This window comes from Pristiophorus japonicus, chromosome 4 (assembly GCF_044704955.1).
Source record: "Pristiophorus japonicus isolate sPriJap1 chromosome 4, sPriJap1.hap1, whole genome shotgun sequence".
In the NCBI taxonomy this organism is placed as follows: domain Eukaryota; kingdom Metazoa; phylum Chordata; class Chondrichthyes; family Pristiophoridae; genus Pristiophorus; species Pristiophorus japonicus.
The window spans coordinates 185,028,953-185,053,509 of NC_091980.1; the positions used below are offsets into that span (position 1 = coordinate 185,028,953).

General features: G+C 44.5%; 1 protein-coding gene across 2 annotated transcripts in view; it reads right to left on the reverse strand.

Annotated features, from left to right (window-relative positions):
- Positions 1-24,557, reverse strand: part of smoc1 (SPARC related modular calcium binding 1) — a 305,052-nt gene that overhangs the window by 34,391 nt on the left and 246,104 nt on the right. For both annotated transcript variants that reach the window (XM_070878895.1, XM_070878894.1), the window contains exon 11: positions 3,791-4,039. In XM_070878895.1, coding sequence (XP_070734996.1) covers positions 3,791-4,039 — 249 coding nt within the window. The remainder of the gene's footprint in view (positions 1-3,790; positions 4,040-24,557) is intronic.

Below are 24,557 nucleotides of genomic sequence, written 5' to 3' on the forward strand. Positions count from 1 at the left end.
ATGATTCCAGAGATGAGGGACTTCAGTTAAGTGGATAGACTGGAGAAGCTGGGATTGTTCTTCTTAGAGCAGAGAATATTGAGAGAAGATTTGATAGAGGTGTTCAAAATCTTGAGAGGTCTGGATAGAGTAGAGAGAAACTGTTCCCAATGGCAGAAGGGTCGAGAACCAGAGGACACAGATTTAAGGTGATTGGCAAAAGAACCAAAGGCGACATAAGATAAAACCTTTTTACACGAGTGGTTAGGACCTGGAAAGAACTGCCTGGAAGGGTGGTGGAGGCCGACCCAATCACTGCTTTCAAAAGGGAGTTGTGTAAGCATCTGAAAGAAAACCATTTGCAGGGCTATGGGGAAAGGGCGGGGGAGTGGGGATAGCTGAAGCGCTCTTGCAGAGAGCCGGCATGGGCTCGATGGGCAGAATGGCCTTCCGTGCTGTAACCATTCTATGATTCTAAGGTCAGAGTTGAAGTTTAAAGGGAGAAAAAGCTTCCTTTTATCAATTATTTTCCAATTCTTCAACCATCAGCGCAGAAACCACCGTCTCTGCAATGCTGTGTCACGCTGCTGCAGCCAATTTCCTTGTCACTCCTCTGACGATGATTTGGGAGCCCACCAACATTTTTAAAATAGCCCTGGAGGCTCAACTGGATCAGGGGTGCATCTTTGCAGTGGGCCGAAGACAGTCCCTGCAGCACTTCCACTATCAGAAGGTCTCATATGACATGTCACATGTACACCAGATGACCCAACATGTGCAAAAGCAACATCTATAACCCCAAAACGTGTCAATTATGGCAAGACACGGTACATTTCGTTCTTTAGCATGATAGACGTCATTTGCATGAGTTGAGATCCATTAAAGTCTCTCAAATATTTCATTCCTCATCACTGCTGTGTGTAAAAAAGCTTAAATGTCTCACCACAGCAATGGTGCTGAAAATAAGTTTCACGCTTGTACTGAGAGTCCTCCCCTGAAAGATAACAATTTCCTTGCCCCACCTTCCACCCCAAATGCAATAGCTTGCTTCCTTGCTGACAATGAAAAATATTCCAAATGTTACTCTCTGCTGAGGTAACTGGGCTTTTCCTTGGACTCACAGAAGCTCAGCTTTGCTCAGCCAAACAGTTACTTGAACTTGAACCAGATCAGTATAAAATACAACTTTAGTCTGGAGAAAATCAGTCATGCAAAGAGCAGCAACAGGCCAGGAAGGAAGATAAGTAGCAACAAAATGGAGACAGAAACCATAAAGAATTAGTGATGGAGGGGGAAATCCAAGAAAGGGTTGGCACTGGCTCAGGGGCATCCAACGTAATGCTCACGGCTAAAACTGGCCCAGGGAACAGTTTCATTGAGCCTGTAGACTTCCCATAAATATTCGAGTTGGGAGTGCCCAGGGAAAATCTCCTCAAAAGACAAGGTCAGTTTTTGGGCAGGCGTACTGTATTGGAGGAAAGAGTTGAAGGCGGTAACAGTCAGAGACTGGCAGATGCAGGGGGGCGAAATTGCCGCCTTTTTCAGAGGCCCATTCGCGCAAGATCCTTTTTGCCCGAGAGGGGGAAAGGAGGTGGCACTACCGGCTCCCGGGAAATTGCCCGGGAGTTTGCGGCCAGGCTGCCGCGCAACAGGCGATGACACCATCGTCATGCGCGGTGACCCCGTCAGTGCTGCGCGCTTACCCCTTGCCGCCCCACGGGGGAAATTTCCCCGCGGCCCGCGAGGCTGTCGTGAGTGGATGCCAACACCAGCTGGCCGATTTCAGCTCGCTGGGTGGAAGTTAAAGGGTAGGTCGCTAGCGCCCTGCGCCGCCATCTTGCTTTTTTGGCCGATTCTCGGGTCGGCTTCCCCACTTTCATTTTCGCACGTACAGCCATTGTGCTGATTGCGCTCCACTTCCTCTGAGGGCGGGGGGGGGGAAGCTCAATTCAGTGCCAGACGCAGGAAGTCCCGGCCCCAGCAGGTTACCGCTCCCAATCGAGGTGCAGGGCAATTTTGCCCCCAGAAAGTGTATTTGGAGTTGAGTGTCGACTAAAGATAAAATCAGTCTGACACATTGAATGGAGGAATACATGGTCAAATTAGCAATGGAAGGGAAAACACACATGGATTGGGGATGGAGGGAGAAATTCATGCAACGATTGGAGATGGTACCTCTGTGCTTATTGCAGAATGCTATTCGTGCTGGAGGCTGTTTTCCTGTGCCATCCCCTTTCGCAATGTGCCATATTTAGAGGCAAATAAGGGAAAACAACCATAAATCCTATTTATCAGCTGCTGAACTCTTTTTCCTGGGCCTCTCCGGAGTGACTAATACCTGTTTCCTTACCACAGAGTAAGATTGTGGGTGTTACTGGCAAGGTCAGCATTTATTGCCCATCCTTAATTCCCCTTGAGAAGGTGGTGATGAGCCGGCTTCCTGAACCGCTGCAGTCCATGTGGTCAAGGTACTCCCACAGTGCTGTTAGGTAGGGAGTTCCAGGATTTTGACCCAGCGACCACAAAGGAATAGCAATATATATCCAAGTCAGTCTTTCATGTCATTGAATGGAGCTGCTCCAAGATATACCTATGACCCACATCATTGTATCTGCTCAGACCCACATTATTGTATCTGCTCATAGACCGTCATTATATCTGCTCATAGACCCACATCATTGTATCTGCTCATAGACCACCATTGTATTTGCCCATAGACCCACGCCATTACATCTGCCCATAGACCCACATCATTGTATCTGCTCAGACCCACATCATTGTATCTGCTCATAGACCGTCATTATATCTGCTCATAGACCGTCACTGTATCTGCTCATAGACCGTCATTATATCTGCTCATAGACCGTCATTGTAGCTGCTCATAGATCATCATTGTATCTGCTCATAGACCGTCATTGTATCTGATCAGACCCACATCATTGTATCTGCCCATAGATCCATGTCATTGGGATCTGCTTGCGGGCAGGGAAGTGGACCCGGGTCCATGATCGGAGCAGCCATGATCGCATTAAATGGCGGTGCAGGCTTGAGGGGCCGTATGGCCTACTCCTGCTCCTATTTCTTATGTTCTTATTGGGTCTTCTCGTAGTGTGAGTGAAGACCCCAACTGACGGGTCATTATAAGAGCAAAATACGTTACCAAATTTAAGATGTGTCCTATCAAGAAAATCAGCGCACAGACAGGGGAGTTTTGTACTGAAAATACTCCCTGCTCCATCTTCAGGCTTTTCTCCTTCACCTGTCATAGAAAGAGGATGTCGCAGTATGTGTTCTTTAAGGATAGTTGGGAGGCACAAGAAGGCAGCGCTGAGGTAGGGGGAAAGCCACTTCCTTCTCTAGTTTCAACCAAGGTTGAGAACTGCTGCTCAGTCACAGTGTAGCTTGCTTATCAAGAGTTAGCAGATCATCTAAGTACATGTTTAGACAAAGTGTTACAGGATTATGGAATGAAAGGACTTCAGATATTCAAAAAAATCCATAAGAGACAACAGTACTGAAACACACTTGTAAATATTGTCTGAAAATGGTCTTTGGATTCAGTGAATGATTAGAAAATTGATGCACATAAGTCAGAGCTTTCAATAGAGTGGAGAGAGAGACAATTCACGGGCCCGAGAGATGGCAATTCATTCTGGTTAGAATGCCTTGTTCTATTTGACTAAAATGTAATTCACTCACGTTAAATACTTTGCCAATACTGAAATGTACAAAAGGTAATGGTTCTGTGAGTATTACTGTGTTTCTGCCGAATCTGCAGTGGTTAATTGATGGTTTTAATTACAATAGCCACCTACCTCCTTCTTTTACTCCTAAGCATCCTTTCAACTCGTGCAGTGAAATGGTTTTGTCCTCATTCAAGTCGCAGTAATCGGTGAATTTCCGTCCACATTTCTTTGGCTTGGCTTTCTTCCTCAAGAAGCGCTTAAACGGCTTCATTTCCTTTTTGTGGATGTTGTTGCTGCCGTTTTTGTCCAGCTGACCAAAGTACCAGTGAACGACCCGTTCCTCCAGTGTGTGGCTCGGATCGGGTTCAGGGAACCTGCAGCAATAACACAGGGGCCCCGTCAGTTGTGACTGACAGCTGGCACAGTGAATAAACACAGCTGAAACACATTGTTAGCTCCGTGATTACTTTTAGCTGACAGGCGACAACAAAGAGCCTTTTCTGTTCAATAGCTTTTTACGGTTTCAGCTTCACTAACCCACACGAAACAAAAAACAAAATAGCAAAGCAGCACAACAAAGGAGGGGCGATTTAGTGCCAACAGCAACTGGCAATCCGTGCTTGTGAATGAAGTAGCCTGGAGGAAGGCTTTCATAGATTATTTGCCATTTAGTGAGTAGGACGATTCTTTATGATAAAATCTCATCCAAATGAAGGTTTTAGGCACCAGAAACTGTTGCTTGACCTTGCGATCTAATGGCGGGGGGGGGGGAGGGGCGGCGGATAAGACCCCTAGCAAAGGAATACGTTTTAAAGAACAGAAGAAGGAATTACATTTTTATAGTGCCTTTCACCTCCTTACGGCATCCCAAATCACTTCACAGCCAATGAATTCTTTTTGAAGTGTAGTCACTATAGTTTTGTAGGGAAACACAGCGGCCAATTTGCTCACAGCAATGTCCCACAAACACAAATGAGGTAAATGATCAGCTAATCTGTTTGTGGTAGTGGTGGTTGGCCAGAATGCAGGGAGAACGCCTCTGTTCTTCTTTGAAGATGTCATGCATGCAAACTCTTTGTATTCACTATGTAACTATGTACGATGTACCACCTGAGGGCGCTGCTGTTGGAGGCCCAGGGGTTTCCTGCCCTGGCGTGCAGGGGCATATAAAAGGCAGCCAGCCATGCTGCCTCTCACTTTAGTCGCATTAAATGGACTGAAGTCACACAGCTTTTACTCACAGTACAAAGCCTCGTGGAGTTATTCGATGGTAATTGCAGACATAATAGAATAGTAGCGCAGGATGTTTTCCATCCACCTGGACAGGCAGGCGGAGCCTCGGTTTAATGCCTTATTCACACTGGGGTGGGGTGGGGATCTGCTGCAACAGGACAGCAGACATGAAGAATTTGTGACCCTTGACACCATGAGTCCACCCCTTTATGTTGCCCTGGAAACTCCAGGCTTTCTCCCGGTGGGGAGTGGGGAGGTGCTGGTGGAGGTGGCAGTGGATTATCTGCACCTACAACAGGCACAGGCGAAAGGCAGGCTCGTGAATGACAGGAGGAGGCCATCACGGACATCACGCCTCATTTTCCTGAAGGGCCCCCGACCACCCTCAGGGTCTGAGTGGATGAGCATGCAGCAAGGTGAAGAAGGCTCCCAAAAGATACACGGCCTTTTTCTTCTTCCGCCCAGAGGGAACCATCGGCTCCTTAGGGCTGCAGGCTTTCTGGCTACTATTGTGGATCGGCAGCAGCGCACAGACATACCCACACGTCAATCAAGCTATAATTGTGGACACTTCTAATCAGGTCTTATAAGATTGCTCCTTAAGAGCTACCTCTTCGACCAAGCTTTTGGTCCTAATGTTTCCTTTGGCTTGGTGTTAATTTCTGTCCGATTACACTCCTGTGAAGCATCTTATGATATTTTACTGTGTTAAAGTCATTATATAAATGCAAGTTGTTTTTGTTACTGGCAATGGGTAACTTTGCCCTTTCATACCTCAGTTGACAGAGGGAGGACAGCTGTGAGCCATGAGCTGTACTTTTATAATGTAATGGTGCCTCAAACGTTCTTCTCTGAAGTGAAGCTTCAATCCATGCAATGGACGAACTGACAGCTCACTGAGCTGAGCAGAGCCATGACAGGACGAAGTGCATCAGATTAAAATTGGCTACCAATTTATTTGGAAAGCTGGCGGAAGTCCTGATGCAAAGCAAGACCAAACCTCTGAAGATATTGGGAATTACGCATCAATTTCTGTCTGAATGCAAATCAGTGTGGTTGAACCTTCACGTCACAAGTCATTAAAATCTTTCTTCAGAATGATTTTACTGTCAAAATAACGTGAGACCAATGTTATTTATACACAAATGGTACAGCAACCTCAGGCGAGGGGCAGCTGTGCGGTTAATGCAGATATCCAAAAGTTGCTGTCCGAGTTGCGCTGCTCCACCATTAGCTTCATGAAAATGGCATCTTGCTGTCTGCCTCACTATTGATAGGAATGGAATGGCTTGAAGCTGCTGTATTTGCGTAGTGCTCACCACAAAGCAGGGAGGTCCTGCTGCAACTGTATAGGGTATTGGTAAGGCCGCACCTGGAGTACTGCTTGCAGTTTTGGTCACCTTACTTAAGGAAGAATATACTGGCTTTGAAGAGGGTAGAGACGATTCACTAGGCTGATTCCGGAGATGAGGGTGTTACCTTATGATGATAGATTGAGTAGACTTGGTCTTTACTCGTTGGAGTTCAGAAAGATGAGGGGTGATCTTATAGAAACATTTAAAATAATGAAAGGGATAGACAAGATAGAGGCGGAGAGGTTGTTTCCACTGGTCGGGGAGACTAGAACTAGGGGGCACAGCCTCAAAATACGGGGGAGCCAATTTAAAACCGAGTTGAGAAGGAATTTCTTCTCCCAGAGGGTTGTGAATCTGTGGAATTCTCTGCCCAAGGAAGCAGTTGAGGCTAGCTCATTGAATGTATTCAAATCACAGATAGATAGATTTTTAACCAATAAGGGAATTAAGGGTTATGGGGAGAGTGGAGCTGAGTCCATGGCCAGATCAGCCATGATCTTGTTGAATGGCGGAGCAGGCTCGAGGGGCTAGATGGCCTACTCCTGTTCCTAATTCTTATGTTCTTATGTTCAAAGTGTTAATTCTTGTAATTTCAAGTGCAAGTACCCTTTTAACAATGTAGTAAGTGCTAATTACTGCCAATCAACCTCTCTAACACTGAACATTAACTATTACAAGTGTGGAGTCTAATTCCTTCAGGTTTTAATTCTTGTTGGAGATTTTAAAAACGTAATTAAAAAAAAAAATTACTTTTCCTTTCTGTCTATTTTGTTCTCTTCTCTCTTCATCGAATCTTTCTTTCCTTCTCCTGGTTTCTCTTTCAGTACCTGATTTGACAGTGAATTCACCCACTCTCATTTACACTTCCTTCTCAGTCCTTGCACCGTTTATTTCACAATCCTTCAATTTGATTGGTTAAGGAGACACGCAGTTGCTTGCCCTGTTCACTCAGGTCCCAGATACACGGGTTCCCTCACTGCGCCGTTATCAGCTCGCACTTCCAGCAACTTGCCACGCAAAAAGTTTAAAAATCTAAATGTGCTGGAGAAAGTTTAACTAACGGTGGGGTTGCCCTGTTCCAAGAAAATGTGGGCCCATTATGTGCTGTTCCATACTCCCAACAGAAGGTATGAGGTTATCTGACGACAAGGGGCATTTTGTATTTGTATATGCAGGGTATTGGTGAGGCCATACCTGGAGTACTGCGTACAGTTTTGGTTTTCATAGTTACGAAAGGATATACTTGCTTTGGAGGCAGTTCAGAAGGTTCACTAGGTTGATTCCGGAGATGAGCAGGTTGACTTATGAGGAAAGGTTGAGTAGGTTGGGCCTCTACTCATTGGAATTCAGAAGAATGAGAGGTGATCTTATCGAAATGTATAAGATAATGAGGGGGCTTGACAAGGCGGATGCAGAGAGGATGTTTCCACTGATAGGGGAGACAAGAACTAGGGGGCATAATCTTAGAATAAGGGGCTTCCCATTTAAAACTGAGATGAGGAGGAATTTCTTCTCTCAGAGGGTTGTAAATCTGTGGAATTTGCTGCCTCAGAGAGCTGTGAAAGTTGGGTCATTGAATAAATTTAAGTCAGAGATAGACAGTTTCTTAACCGATAAGGGAATAAGGGGTTATGGGGAGCGGGCAGGGAAAAGTGAACCTGAGTCCATGATCGGATCAGCCATGATCGTATTAAATGGCAGAGCAGGCTCGAGGGGCAGTATGGCGTACTCCTGCTTCTATTTCTTATGTTCTTATATATGTGTGTTATGTAAACTTTGTTAATACCTGCATTATTCATTTAGGCTGGTGTTATATCGCATTTGGTGTGAACTCAAACCATTGTCCATCAGCCTCCTGGATGGGGATTCACACCTCAAGCCATGAACTCATTGAATGGCGGTGCAGGCTAGAAGGGCTGAATGGCCTGCTCCTGCACCTATTTTCTATGTTTCTATGTGCCTTTGGTAGTATCATGTGCTATACTGCCACTTTAGCATTGATGTGCACCCAAAATCATCTCATGTCAATGCAAAAGTGCTAATATTTGTGTGCCTTTAAATATCACTGCTTATCCCGTCTTGTGACTCAATTACAGTTGGCAATCGCTGTCTACCACGATGACCCTGCCAGCAAAAGAAACTAATGAAAATGGAAAAAAAATAAACACTGGTCAGTAATGAATAAGTTTGTATATATTATAAAGTGCAGCAGACTCCAATATGTTCTCGGGCAGTAACACATCTAAGGCTGACATGCCATTGGCTTTTGAGGTCATCTCAAAATCAGGATATATAATTTCATGGCAACACCCTACAGACTGCTTGCTACCATATGTGTACTTCTAAACTATATGCACATGCACATAATTAACAAAAAAATGAGATGCAAGCCACTGTCTAAAAATAAAATATGACCCATGTAAAGAAAAGGAGATCAAAATCCAAGCAGTTTTTAGGCCAGAAAAGAGATGTGAAATAAGCTTAGAGACGACAGGAGTCATTTCTCTTACTCTGGCCACTGAAACGAGTTAGAGCTTTGACCGCTACTGGTCCTAAATGTTTCCAAACCTGAATTTTGAACAAGAAACCTGACTAACTTGTACTTTTGAATTTGAAAGTGAAAGCCCAAACCATGTTTCCCCTTGAACTGTTCAAATGCCTGTCAACAGCAAAACTGCCTCCTGCACCGGAGAAAATAACAGCCATATGTTGCTGTGACTCATATCAGTCACAGCACAAATCGGGTACTATAGCATAGTAGTATTCGACAGTCCCTCGTGTCGAGGATGACCCGGTTCCACGCCAAAAAGGGATAAGTTCACAGGTGTTTTAATGAGGGACCTGACATTCCAGGTCCCGAACTACATATTGAAGGGTGGAAGATGCCTGTGCATGGATTCTTTTAACGTGGGGTAACTGTTGCACACCAGCCACCACATGGGCTTGACAGAGCTAGGTCTTGGTCCAGTGGCAGGGGTTAATCAAGACAACTGGAGACTAAGCTCTGCTGCACGGACCTAGTGTGCACACATACTCCAACTGTCCATAGATCGCAGTGTGGGCTGGCCCGTGCTGCCCCTTTCTTTGGGCCCTCGCCTCTTCTGGGCCCCGATCATGTCGCTCCTGGACCCTGATCTCTCACCGCTCTTCCTCTCTGACCTCCCTGCTCCTCTGCTGTACCAGGGCCCCGCCGATTGTCCTGCCCACGCTCCAATTGGTGACCTGGATTTTGATGACGTCAATCCAGTCGCCCTCCTCGGATCCATCGCACTCCTGGGACAGCTCGCGCTGCACCCTGTAGAGGCTGACTCCAGCTCTTATAGCCCCGACCTGCCGCGATGGTGTTCCCCTCGCAGGTTGCATAGTGATAATGTTACTGCACTGGTAATCCAGTGGCCTGGACTAATAATCCAAATAAAAGTCCAAATAATACTAATAAACCTCCCAATCCCACCACGGCAGCAGGGGAATTTAAATTCAGTTAATGAAATAAATCTGGAGTAAAAAAAAGCTAGTATCAGTAATGGTGATCATGAAACCACCAGATTGTCGTAAAAACTCATCTGGTTCACTAATGTTCTTTAGGGAAGGAAATCTGCCGTCCTTACTTGGTCTGGCCAATATGTGACTCCAGGCCCACAGCAATGTAGTTGACTCTTAACTGCCCTCTGAAATGGCCTAGGCAACTCACCACCACTTTCTCAAGGGCAATAAGGGATGGGCAATAAATGCTGGCCTTGCCAGTGACGCCCACATCCCGTGAATGAATAAAAAAAAGACACAGATACAAAAAGAGCAGGATTCGATCAAATACCACATGTTCCCGAAAACAGGTTTCACGATTGGTGCTTGTTCCAAACACATCAAGAGTGTTGCTGGAACCCCCAAACTCATTTCATGGTTATTCAACCATGCCTTTCTTTTTTTTTTATAAAGAGATGGTAGAAATAGATACTTTTTTTTGTATTTTTTTTTCCAGACATCTGTGCTCAAACCCTGGTGGTCTGTTGAAACACTTAGTGTTCCCCTGTATTGGCTGGAGTTGGGCGATTGATATTGTCATGCGAAATGACCGATGGAACTATTTAAGTCAGTGCAGTGGTGTTGTCTGAGGAAACAAGAGTGTCTGCCCAGAGCTGTGTGGAAATATTTTCATAAGCTAAATCTGGTCCACCACACAGACTGTATTATTGCAAATGAGGAACTCAGTAGCTGTGAAATGTGAATATGAAACTGGACATTTCTTCACCATAATGACTTGGCTCCTGCTTCACTGAGGAACAACAACTTATAGAATCTGGTGAAAGTTTTCAGGATATGTAATCACTGTTTGCTCATCCCCATTACACAGACCTACACAGACCTGTTTTATTTTTGAGCTTATGATACCCTCTAATTGTCCCCCTCTCCATTTCTCCTCCTGTACCAGCGCTGCTGAGCCACGTACCAAGAAGACAAATTGGCAGCCTGTGCCAGGCCTTCACAATGCCACTCAGAACCAGCTGCCAGGAGGTATGTAGCAACAACCCACAGAGGAGCCTATGATGGTTTTCTCTCTCCCTGTAGTAATTCCCTAGCCTTCTCTTTACATCCCCGCAGATATGTTGAGCTGAGATCAGGAACTCATTGGTGTGGAGGTAGAAACATAAAAATATAAGAATTAGGAGCAGGCCATGCGGCTGCTCACGCCTGCTCCTCCATTCAATAGATCATGGCTGATCTTCTCCCTCAACTCCACTTTCCCGCCCGATCCCCATATCCCGTGATTCCCCATGAATCTAAAAATCTATCGATCTCAGCCTTGAATATACTCAATGATTCAACATCCACTTGGGGTAGAGAATTCCAAAGATTCACAACCCTCTGAGTGAAGAAATTCCTCCTCATCTCAGTCTTAAAAGGCCAGCCCCTTATCCTGAGACAATGGCCTTTAGTTCTAGACTTGCCAGCCAGGGGAAACAACCTCTCATCATCTACCCTGTCCAGCCCCCTCAGAATCTTGTATGTTTCAATGAGATCATCTCTCATTCTTCTAAACTCCAGAGAGTATAGGCCCAATCTCTCCTCATAGGACTTTGTAGATTTCACTTAGCACCCGTGGCTATTTAGCACCTGGTCCCAAACCATGCCTTATGTTCATCTCTGGAAGAGCCAAATTGCAATTGGCCATTCAGTGACTGATATGGTAGAATTTCACAGCAGACTAATGCAGGAATTCCCCACTGCCAAACATAAATGAGTGTAGCAGTATAGGTGATTCAAGCAATATGCCATGTACCAGCAGGATACAGGTTCTATCCTCCCACTCTACTGACTTCCCAATGACATACAAGCTGCTGTGGGCAGGTGCCAAGCAAAGGCTGGACATAGCAGAGGGACGAGGAAAGGTATAATTAAGAGAGAATCGTCACCAGAATGCTTTCATACCCCTAGTTGCCAACTAATTCGATATGACATAGGCCTAGATGAAGTAGGCTTCTGACTGCATGCTTGGCCACAGTTAGTAAATAGTTAACAGAGAAACACAGGAGGGTTTGGAGTGGTTGAGTGTCTCAATTACTGCAGCAAAGGATTCTAGTTGGCAAGATCCAAAATCAAAACCCAGCTTCAACTGCTTGAGATTCCCTTCAAGCGATGATTCTGCTTGTTCTTGCAATGCCATTTGATGGATTGCTTTGTGGAAGTGAAACCTCCACCTCAGTGGGAATGAAAAGAAAACAGGACAAGCTCAACCACCAGTCAGTTACTCGGTGATTCTGAAGGAAGCAGTTTGCTGACAATAAGGAGGATCTGGCTTAGGAAAACTGGGTTTACGTTTCTGAGACAGTGAAATCTTATTTGCTGCAGCAATATATCAGGACTTCCTCCCAAATAAGGAGCTGTTTGATTTTTAAGGGCCTTTTAAAGGCGTTTTTTTTATTGCCAATTTAAAAACCTGTGTTGTTTTTAGGTTTTTTGTTTGGGGGGACGGGGGTGGGGGGGGAGGTTATCATTATTGCCAAAATAAAAGGCAGAAAAAATCAGATCCCAAAAAACCCAGGTAAATTCAGAAAGAATGAGTTACAAAAAAGTTTTCATTTTGAGCACTGCTAAAACTTAAAACAAGCAAGGGGCATAAAAAAATATGAAGTAAAGCTAAATGATAACTCGCAATTATCTGCACCAACTACAGACACCACTTTTATGGGGCTCACCATCCAACTCTCACTTAATCTGTATGTAGTTTTTTGTTAATTAAAAATAAACATAAGGAACGTTACCTCAATCTTCTCCACATTATATTACATCTGCCATTCATCTGCCAATTCCATTAAATCCTCCTGAGGTATTTTACAGTCCTCCTTGCTTTTGGTCAAACCGTCTACTTTTGTGTTGTGGCAAATCTCAAGACCATGATCCCTGAGTCCAAATCATCCATATATGCAGATAACAAAATTGAACCCAACACTGACCTCTGGGGTGCAGCAGTTTCGATCCAAGTTACGGTAGTGTAGTGTTACTGGACTCATAATTCAAAGAAGTCGTGTTCAAATCCCGCCATGACGGTCTGAGAATTTGAATTCAGTTTTAAAAATCGGGAAATAAACCAGTTCCAAATGACTTTTCTGAAAAGAGACCTGCTGTCCTTACCCAATCTGGCCTGTATGTGACTCCAGTCCTACACCAAAGTGGTTGACTCTTAACTGCTCTCTGAAGTGGCCCAGCAAGTCACTCAGTGGTATCAAATCCCTGCACCACACGGACTGCAGCGGTTGAAGGCGGCGGCCCACCACCACTTCTCAGGGAAGGGCAATAATGCCAGCTTTGTCAGAAGAGTGAATAAAATAAATAAAAAACCCTTCTCCAATCTGAGCAACGCCAATTAATCCTGACCTTTGTCTGACACAGCAACTTCCTACCCATGCTGCTGCATTTCCTCTTGTACCATATGCTTGAATATTTGTAACAAACCTCCTGCGAGACACCTTAGTGAATGCCTTTGTAAAATATTATAGACACCTCACCGACAACATCCCCTTTATCCAATTAGCCCCTCCTTCAAAAAACTCTTACATTTATCAAATACAACTTGGATTTAATAAATCTATGCTGGTTGTCCTTGATTTTAAAAATGCTGATTAACTTTATCTCCAATTGTGGATTCCGTGGTGCCCCAGCTGAAATGAGGACTTCTCCACGTAGTTATCGATGGTGTCCATGGGAGTAGGAAGGCACAAGCAATATACACCGTGGGCTACAAATTGATTTTGGCTTGGTTGGAAAAGCAATCACAGTGATTCCAAGCAGCACTTGTTCTCATTCTAGTGATGTATTTCATTCTTTTTAAACACTAAGCTAGAGAACAGGAAGTGGCATGAAAAGCAAGGTGTGCGAGAATTGTCAGTGCACAAGTCCCAGTGAGAAGAGGCAAGGAAGCTGCTGTGTGTACAACATTCAAATTATCAGCAACACTCCTGCTAGTATCTTTGATTAAATAAGAACATAAGAAATAGCAGCAGAAGAAGGCCATACAACCCCTCGAGCCTGCTCCGCCATTCAATGAGATCATGGCTGATCTGATCATGGACTCAGCTCCACTTCCCTGCCCGCTCCCCATAACCCCTTATCGTTTAAGAAACTGTCTATTTCTGTCTTAAATTTATTCAATGTCCCAGCTTCCACAGCTCTCTGAGGCAGCGAATTCCACAGATTTACAACCCTCTGAGAGAATAAATTTCTCCTCATCTCTGTTTTAAATGGGTGGCCCCTTATTCTAAGATCATGCCCTCTAGTTTTAGTTTCCCCCAACAGTGGAAACATTCTCTCTGCATCCACCTTGTCAAGCCCCCTCATAATCTTAAACAAATATAGTGGAGCTTGATCCCACACAACTACTTCAAATAGGAAAGTTAAGATCACTTGGATATCATACTCGCCAACAGTACCACTTGCTGACAAAAATCGGCACTTCTAGAACAACAGTACTGGCATCTCTACTGAGATCGCCCAGAAGGTCCTGTAAGCTTTGTTTGCATGCTAGTGCACTGGATCTCATGCACGCACTGGTCAAGTGGGGCCCTTGCTGATTGGTGATGACATGGCCCCTGGTGGCGTGCACTTTAAACTTCAGAGGAAGGTAACCTGCAGAGACGTGTTATGTATATTGTACCAAATGTATCAATGGGAGATATGAAGCAGAGCTTGACATCAAACATACTGGAGAGAGTGATGAAAACTATACAGTCAGTGAGGCGATACAAATATGCTGACTCTCAGCATTTAAGCACAGCTGTATGCGAGAGGGGGGTGGCAATGGTCTTGGAGACCAATGCTGAAAACCACCAATTTGCTTTGGAGCTGGTCTTCTAATGTTAGTCAATGGATTCAGTTTGGGGGCACACACACCCTTGGTGTCCCAGAGTGACGTTGTGATTTTTACCTCCAAGAAGTGAGTCCAAAAACTACTGAGGAATATCAGAGGCTCTTAAGGTGGTTCCTTGGCTTCTTGCGGTTTGCACATTCGCTGCTTTGTGGCTCGCAGAGTAATCAGAAAGGAACAGGCAGCATCTCCTGAGGAATATGCCGAACAGGCTGTGGCTCTTTCCGAGATGGTTGAGCACAGGGGAAATCGCTTTCGTTGATTTTAGTACAGCCTTCAATCCAGCGCCTTGTGGTCCTCACAAACACGATGGAATCTATGAGAGTACAAGGCCAAATCTATCCAGGGATGTGTAGCCCACCTCCCAAATACGCATAAAGGTGGATGGGAAACTCACTGAACCTACTCCTCCTGAAACAGGAGAGAGAGAAGGTTGACCACAGCCGCCCATCCTACTGAAAATCTTCATCAATGATGTGTTGGATGGTAGTGTGAGGAATGATCTTGGGGTCCCTCAGAAAGCACTGCGGTGCTGTTTCACCGATGATTTTGCCTTGTTGGCGAACTCACCTGAGGATCTTGCACACTTTACTTACCATCTTTAACAATCAGCTGACCAATCGGATACAGCGATGGGTGTTCCCAATATGTTATTATGGCTTTGCACTGGCTCAGGAGGGGAATCTCAGTGTTGACTGAGAGATAGAGGGGGACCATCAGTTCCAAATGTTGATTCATATCAATAAGCGGGGTCCTTATGGATGCTGACTTCATTAAGTAAGGGTGAAGAAGATTTTGGTCTTTCTTCAAGTACAGCAAAGTCCCATTGCAGAATAAGCTGTGGCATATAAGGCACACCAAACAGTTCCCATCATCATTCAGGAGCCCCAAGGATGCTGCGAAAGGGCTCCCTTCAGCCCATGAATGAGATCCAGGACCACTTATTATTGAACTTATTACAGCATTCTGCGATGGTACCTGTTTCCATCACCATGCAGTAGCTTCTGATGATACAATAATTAAGAGTCAGTTGTAACTTGAAACAAATACTTTATTTTTAAACTGAAAATACCTGTAACTCTCCAGAGTAATTGTTTTGGCTTTTAAATGCAGAATTACAGTAGGCCAGATAATGCACCAAAAAGTTTACTGAAAAAAATCTACATTCCCTGATGCTGGATGATGCCTCCAGATCACCAACCTCCCCCCGCCCCCCCAAATAAATGACTCTGCTGCCTTAAGTATGACATCCTCTTTCAGAGATTTCTAACGCCTCCTCTGCAAAAACTGCAATTTAGTCTATTTTAATTTTTCCCTGTGTCACTCTAAAGCAATGACCCTGTGACCTATAATTCAGTGCTGTTTTTGAGTTGTCGGTTGTTGTTTGAGTTTCGGGGGCTGTGACAGCTTTTATTGAGGCTTTTCATCAGCTTTTGCAGGTTTTCCAGGTGGATGAGCACGGGATATTTTCTGGTAAAGTTATTGCTTTAAGAATTTATCAAAAAGAACAAAACATGTATTGTAAATATAGCCTAAAAATGAGTATTCTGCCAGATAGTGTACTAAAGATCTACATTACAAGGGGACGTCTGCCAGTATTTGACACTTATTGATGCCTGCAAATGTTTAAAATTTACAATTTGGGTGAAGGGGGAACTTGGTGTTTAACTTGCCTTTTGAGGTTCACCAAACCAAGGACATAAGATATACCTTCAGTAATTGTTTCCAATTGTACATATTCCCCATTACATTATCTGGCAAGTTTTTACAATTGAAGTGATTGAGATGGGAACCTGTGGAGAATTTGAGGTTTTTGCTCGCGTTTGCACTAGAGAATAGAATAATTTCCTACATTTGCCTTCCAAGTATAGCAAAGGCCAGTCAGAGAGCAAAGGTGTATCAGATAACTATCTACACCACAACCACAGGAGGACATTTCTGCTTCTTGTACCAGCCATCCCTAAGGTTTCTCAGAGGAAGCCCGCGAATGAATTGTAGATATAATGAAACAAGAAACTACAAAATACTGAAAATCTGAAATAAAACCAGAAAATGCTCTCTGTAAAGAAAAGCGAGATAGGTAGAAATACTTTGCCAGATCCCAATTCTGATGCATGTTAACCAATCTTTTTCTGCTATTGACAGATCTTCTGCCTATTTCAAGCATTTTCTGTTTATGCCTTAGTCCTGAATGGCAGACCCAGATTTGGGACTACACAAACTCACTACAGATATCAAAGACCCTTGTAGCTGATGGAGAGATGAGATGTTCATCTCAGCAGTCTTGGGGGTACAGAGGGGGGGAGCTTTAATCTCTGATCCCCGGGGTGAAAGGTCAGTGTGCTAACCCACTGCACCATCTAGAGTGTCATCAGTGCAGAACAGAAGAAATAATTGGAAAACCAGTGAAGCAGATTGGCCTGCAAGTAATCAGCGAAATACATATGGACCAGTTCCCCGATTGGACCTTTTCAGTGGGGAATACCAATCGCAGGGAACAGCGATCAGGAAAACATGGCCCACAGCCTGTGATTTTCCATCCATTCATTTAAATGGTCGAAAAATCGAGGTCTGTGGGTCCATGGTTACCTGACCTGTGCTCCTTGTGAATGAAGCTCCTCAGAATCAACCCGAAAGTATTTATCAGATGGAATCCTGTTCACCATTGCAACAAAAACCTAAAAGGCTTTGCTCCTCTGAACTTTGGAAGTACAGTGGCCGGAGCCCATTATTTGCAGCGTGGTATCACTGTTTAAAGTTTGAATTTCTGTCTCACTTTGTGTTCTGCTGTCTGGTATGTAGGCTGCCTTTTACGGAAGTGTTTTTACATATACTGCACAGTTTATGTGATGCCCCAGTGGATCACTGCATTGTTAATAAACAGTTGACAGTTATCTTTTAAAACCTTTCATTGCATTTCCAATTTCATTACTTCAACCGCAACACGAATCCACTGCCTTGCACTCTGTTAAGTCTCTGGCATGTTCCATATAAACATTCCTCTGATTCTGTTTTTTCTATTTCATCGCATGTTTAAATATTTTTCTTTTCTCCTCTTACAATCCCCACTACATCACGCACCAGTCCCTGTAATGTTATCGGGGCATAGAGGCATCCTGCAGTGCCTTGCCCAATGATCGCCTCCTCCCCTATGGGAACTCACGCCAGCTCTGTTCAGCACCTCCCCTTCACTAAACGACAAAGACTGAGACCTGCGTAGGATAAAACCCCTCTCCAGAGTCACTGGGGTAGATATTGACTTTGTGCATTAATGTAAAACGGGCTGCCGAGTCGCGATCATCGATTTTACACGATTGCACAGATTCCACTGTGACTGGACAAGTCAAATTCTGGTTTGATTACATGGGATTTATGGATTTTAATCAGTGTTTTGGCTATCAAATTCTGTGATACCACCCATTTAAAATCGAGCCCACTGGGTGCTAGTGACTGGATAAGCCAATTTCTATTTTTATTACATGGGATTCTGGAATTTTTGTTGATATTTTGGGCACCATTTTCTGAAATTACAACCCTTTAGCCATGAGAACCCCAAATCAGTGGCTTTGTCCTTCTGCTCTGCGCCATCAAGGCCTCACAACACCACTGTGTCAAATCAGGTGTGCCACCTTATAAAAACGCACATTTCAAAAGCAAACAAGTGAAATTTTAAATGGTGGACAAAAGAATGTAGCCACTGAGGAATTGCTGTGATTTCTATCCATCACAAAGTGGAAATAATGGGCTGAAACTTCAGACCTCCATCCAGGCAGAAACAAGGTGGTAATGTCCTGAGAATGGTGGCCAATGACCGACTGCCCCCTTGTCACCGTCGCTCTGAGTGCGGACATGTTCACCAGGGCCTACCACTGGATGGCATAAGCTGCCCCGAATCAGGCGGTAGTCCCATTTAAAATAGATGGGACCCCGATTGGTGTTCTTGGGCGGAGCAGCATCCAGCATGCACTGTACATACTCCAACCAGCATCAGGCAGGCCATCCGGCCAAAGAGGATCCCCAAGATGTTTTCATCTTCACTTTTGTGGAGCTCCTCCAGTCTCTGTAAACCAGGCCTATGCGGCCACTGCTCCGCCTCTGCCCACCGACCCCCCCGCCCGCAATGTATTTGGTTTCTTTGCTTACGAATTCATAGCAACACATTGCTATTAAGAACTAGTTAGTTTATTAACAAAGGTTTAACAATCACACTACACATTACCAGTTCATTCACCAGACTCACAACTACATACCTCATCGTGGATGACCTAGACTCAAATGATTGGGGTTTTACTGAGTCTTGTCAACATCACGTGACTGGCTAAGCCACTCACAATGCAACAGCTCTATAAACCGTGAGCATATTCACAGATGCATACATTACACCCCCCCATCCCGGGCCCCTCAGATTGGGGCTCTCCCCAGGAACCTACTGTCCTCTGGCCCATAGACGCTCGGTTTACGACTACAGCTCGCCGGCCCAATGTAAATGAATTCCTGGTTCTCAAAGTGAACCGGGTCTCCTGGCGGAACTACGAGACGGCCGGGTGGAGCATTCTGTGGGCCAGCCGCCCAGATTCTGCTCTGGAGGAACATCCACCCCAATATCCTTCCACAGGAGTCTATGTTCATGCAGTGGACACGATCAGGAAGCACTTAAGTCAATGCTTTTGTTCCTTTGAGGAAACTCAAATAAAATACTTGGGAAGGAAATTTTAACATTCAATACATCACACTTCAGACAAGTCACACTCCATAACTCTTATATTCGTTCACTGACTTCAAACTACAGCCATAGAAACATTCCAATTGGCCTGGTGACTTTCCAGGAATGACACATTTTATATTCACTGCCAAAGAAACAGCTGCCATTATTTAAACTGGTGATGGTTTTACACTGGCGGGAAGACATGTGCAAAGCACCATGACTGTAACATGGTAAATGATGTGTCACCAAACAATGTTGGAAGGATATTATTGTATACCCATTCTTTGTAACTATCTTAAATGTGCTGTTCCACCAGGGGGCTGTGGGCATGGAAATATGCAATTGAATCTTTGCTAATTACATTAATTGGCAGAGGTAAAGGACACAAGAATAGGAGTAGGCCATTCAGCCCCTCGAGCTTGCTCCACCGTTCAATTAGATCATGGCTGATCTGTACTTCAGCTCCATTTTCCCGTCATTGCTCCATATGCCTTAATACCCTTACTGAACAAAAGTCTAGGGGCTAGACTTTCCATTATTTTCGGCGTTAGTGGTTGTTTTATTTTTCAGGAACGCCGGAATATCGCCCATTTTAAAAAACGCTAGTTTTGTCTTTTTAATTTGGGGGATAGCCTTAGCGATGTGAAATGGGCGATAGCGATGTATTCAGTCGTGCAAGGTCGGCGTCCATAGCAACAGCCATTCTGCGCATGCGCGTTTTTTTTTAATCAGTCAATTAACTTTTCCCGCAATTCGGGAGGTCAGGGGTCATCAGAGTGGGAGAGAAGGATGGTTGTGTCGAGGTAATGGAAATGGAGCATGAGGAGTCGGGAGAGAGTGATGTTGCGGAGGTTGCAGGGAGAAGGAGGGCAAAAGCCTTTTCTGATGAAGCCAACGAAGCTCTGATCCGCGAGGATGAGCGTTGGAAACCTCCCCCCACAGCCCCGCGCCCCCCCCCCACCCCCCGATATATCAACGAATATGGGCGAACAATGCCGAAGTGGTAACTTCGGCAGCCCATGATGTGAGAGAGGTAAACCAGTGCCGCAAGCACTGGAACAGTCTGGTGGCAACTGCAAGAGTAAGTATTGAATTATTAAATTTATAATTGTAATGATGCACTGACTCATTAATTAGAATGTGAATCTACCAGATTGTAATTAAACTGGGTAATCTTGGATAGCTTCCCTGTTAAGATTTGGATTGGGGTCGGAACCTGCCAACGTCACAACTGTAACTGTCACCAAGATAATTTCACGCAAAGCATTCATTTATGAGCTGCTGGCGCAACAGTCTTGCAGCTGCGTAACTACCTCCGAGCTTTTCCAGTGGTGTGGGGGGGTGGTGATGGTGGGGGCATGGGTTCATCGCCAGGCTGATTGTTCACCCCAATGTTGTCGTCCTCCTCCTTGTCCTCCACCTCCCCTCTCTCCTGAGGTGGACCAGCAGTTCCATCTGGCAATTGTTGTCCTCTCCTGATAGCTAGGTTTTGCAACATGCAGCACACCACAATGAACTCGGCGACCTGCTCAGGGTGGAATTGTAGGTTGCCTCCTGAGTGGTCCAGGCATCTGAAGCGCTGCTTCAGAACTCCAATTGTTTTTTCGACGATATTGCGTATGACTATATGTCTTTCGTTGTCGCATTTCTTGGCTTCTGTCTGGACCTTACACAGGAGGGTCATGAGCCAGCTGGCAAGGCCACATCCTTTATTCCCCAGCATCCAACCATGGCCTTGTGTCTGACTCTTAAACAGGTCAGAGGCAGTGCTCTCAGGCAAGATGTGCGCATCATGGATGCGCCCTGGAAAATTTGCATTTACTGCTATGATTATTTGCTTGTGGTCGACAATGAGCTGCACATTCAGGGAGTGGAATCCCTTTCGGTTCCGAAACACCTCTGCATCCTGTAAAGGTGTTCGCAGGGTGATGTGCGTATAGTCTGTTGCTCCCTGCACCTTGGGGAAGTTTGCTATTCTCGAGAACCCCAAAGCCCTCTCACTCTCTACCTTCCTGGTCATGGGGAAGTTTATAATGTCCATCCTGTGTGCATAAAGGACTTCAGTCACCTGTCGAATGTAGCAATTTGTGGCGTGCTGAGAGATGCAGCAAATGTCGCCAGCTGAGGCCTGAAAGGAGCCCGATGCATAGAAGGAAAGTGCCGCAGTAACCTTAACCTCAATGGGCAGTGCGGTCCTAATGGTGCTGGTAGGCTGCAGATCGCATATCTCACTGATGACCTCCTTTCGGAAGGGCAGCCTTCTAACGCACGTGTTATCGAACAAGTCCAGGTATGATCGCTTATCCCTGTAAATGCGTTGGGTGTAAGGTCTCCTCCTCCTCAGCAGTCTGCCACCTCTTTGATTGAGAATGCTCTTCAATGAATCTTCTCCCATCTCTATTCTGCAGCATGTGAGTAGTCATCAATACTGATTGAGAAATTACAGGCCCCATCACTATAAATGTTCTAATCTGTCTTTAAATATTCTTAAATATCCTCAACAAATACAATATAAACTAAAAATTGACCCCAATATGATTAGATGATTGGAAAGATTCTAAAACGCCCTTAAAATCACTTAAGAATTACTTCAATGCTCCCATCCACTTCAAGCAGCCTTTTATTAAACTTCCTCCGATTTACAAAATGGCATCTATACTGCCGGATTAATGTCAGATAAGTGCAGCTTTTCTTGAGCGTCTTTTTGGGCCAGTGATCATTTGGGCGCAATATGGGCGAAATGCCAAAAGTAGCACTCGGCGATAATCTGGGCGAAATTTGGGCGCTAGTTTCCATTATAAACAGTATTCTGGGACTTGCACGAGTGATGACGTCAGATTTTATTTTAAAAAATAGGCCGGGCGATCCAGCTCATTCCTGTATGCCGAAAGTTGCCCTGGTGATAAATGGGTGATAATCGGGCGCCAGTTTCCATTTATCATCAAATATGGGCGATAAACAGCATCTGGGCGCTTATAAGGGCGCTAAATGGGCAAATATATGCCGAAAGTCTAGCCCTAGCTATCTTAGTCTTGAAAGCTCTAATTGTCTCAGCATTCACAGCCATTTGGGGGAGAGAGTTCCACATTTCTGCTACCTTTGTGTGAAAAAGTGCTTGATTATTTCCCTCCTGAATGGTCTAGCTCTAATTTTATGTCCCCTTGTTCTTAATTCCCCCACCAGAGGAAATAGTTTCTCCGTATCTACCTTATAAAATCCTTTTAACATTTTGATTAGATCACCCCTCAATCGCCTATATTCAGGGGATGGATACAAGCCAGGTTTATGCCATCAGTCCTCACAATTGAACTTTCTCGGCACTGGTATAATTCTGGCGAATCTGCGCTGCATTCCCTCCAAGGCCAAGAATTCTTCTTGAGTGGCGGTGCCCAAAACGGAACGCAATACTCCAAATGGGGGTCTGACCAACGCTCTAAATAATTGAAACATAAATTCTTCCTTTTTGTATTCCAACCCCCTTCAGATAAAAGGCCAAGTTTCCATTAGCCTTTTATCCCCAAAACTTCCAAAATTGTCCCTGAATTCCTCCAATTAGGTTCAGTTTATCTCACTAAATTCCTCCAATGTAGTACAAGTACTTTCTCCCCCTTTCAGGCTGACCATGATGAGAAATGCCCCATTCATGTGTATAGGCATATCTTCGAGGTGCGCTCAGATGGAGCAGTTTATAACGTGCTTGCAGAATGAACAATGTGCTGGCCATAAAGCCTTGAAACTGTGCTTTGGAAGGCAGTGAAAGTTTTTTCACCGCCAGAGCATTCCCATAAAGTAAAACATCCACCATTCAAACCCATTGGGAATCAGTGTAAACTATGAAGGTACTTTACAGAACACTCCTATTAACTAAACCTCACTTGTGGCCTGGACCGTGTGGAGGTCAACCCGATGATGTAATGCACACAGCCTTTCAGTTGTTTCAGCTGAAGTCAATTAAATACTGCTGGGCAAACAGATTTTTTAGCTGACAACCAACTGTGGTGAGACAGCACCACGGCAGCAGTACAACCCTACATTGCCTGAGCTGGAGTCATTTTACATTTGATAAATAATTCATTTTTATTCTATTTTGTCCCATTCGGATTGTTCTGCTTCTGTAGCCGTCCTTTGAAAATAATACTGACTGCGTGTCAATGTTAGTTTACAATCTGTTACCGATTTCACTTAAATTAGAGATAAGCCTAAATTGGCCAAGAAATTCTGTGCTGCAGCAGTCTGAATTTTTAAATTCATCATTTGTTTTTAAATTCATCATTGTTATCACCATGACTGGCTGGAGCTGACTTAACTCAGAGCTGCGGGGTCCAAATTAAATAGCAAAACAGTAATAGTTTTATTTTCATATACTACTTATGCTCTACAATATTTTGGGCAAGGGCACAGCGCTTCCAAAGCTATGGTAGCTGCTGTTACGTCTTAAATTATCCATCACTTTGTATGTTGGCCTAATGCATGACCACAAGAATGGTTTTCAGTACAATTCCACTGGTGGCCATGTTGTGCACTGCTTGAACTCTGCTCTTTGGTGAATTGGATGTTATTGCCTTGGCCATCTCCAAAGCCTTTGACAGCGTCTAGCATCTTTAAGCTTCCCACCGCAGCAATGTTCATGGCTATCTAATTTCCTGACAAATCTCTTGAGCTGTGCTCATCCTCTGGCTTGTTAGCCATTAAGTCAACATTTCCCAAAGCTCTGTCATCTCTACCGTGCTGTTTCTTCTTCTCAGCCTGCATTCGTAAACATCTTTCTGATCACACATCCTCGGGGCACACATTCTGCATTCCACTTGCAATTCATAACTTGAATCATACATCTTAGTCTCTCAACACTTATCAGTGAAGCGGTGAGAATCTTGTTTCTTTCAATTCTTGAAAGAAACGACCTATTCACAAATCTCACAAATATAATCAACTACGTAACAAATATCACCAACAGCCATCAATCAAAATTCTTTGCCTCATTATTTCCTCTGACCTCAAATGGAACTTCCCACATTGTCTCCATTGCAAAGCTGCCTGTCAGCAACTCTTTCCATTTTTGCATTGAACACTTCTTTTTCCCTAACAACTCTTAATTCTCTGTCAGCCCCAAGCCTGTCCAAAAATTATATAATATAAAAATTATATATATATGACACTCTTCTAATGTCTCTCTCACATCCTGGGAGAATAGAAGAAAAAGCTTTTCATCTGATTTGCGCTCTCTCTCTCTTACATCTCTC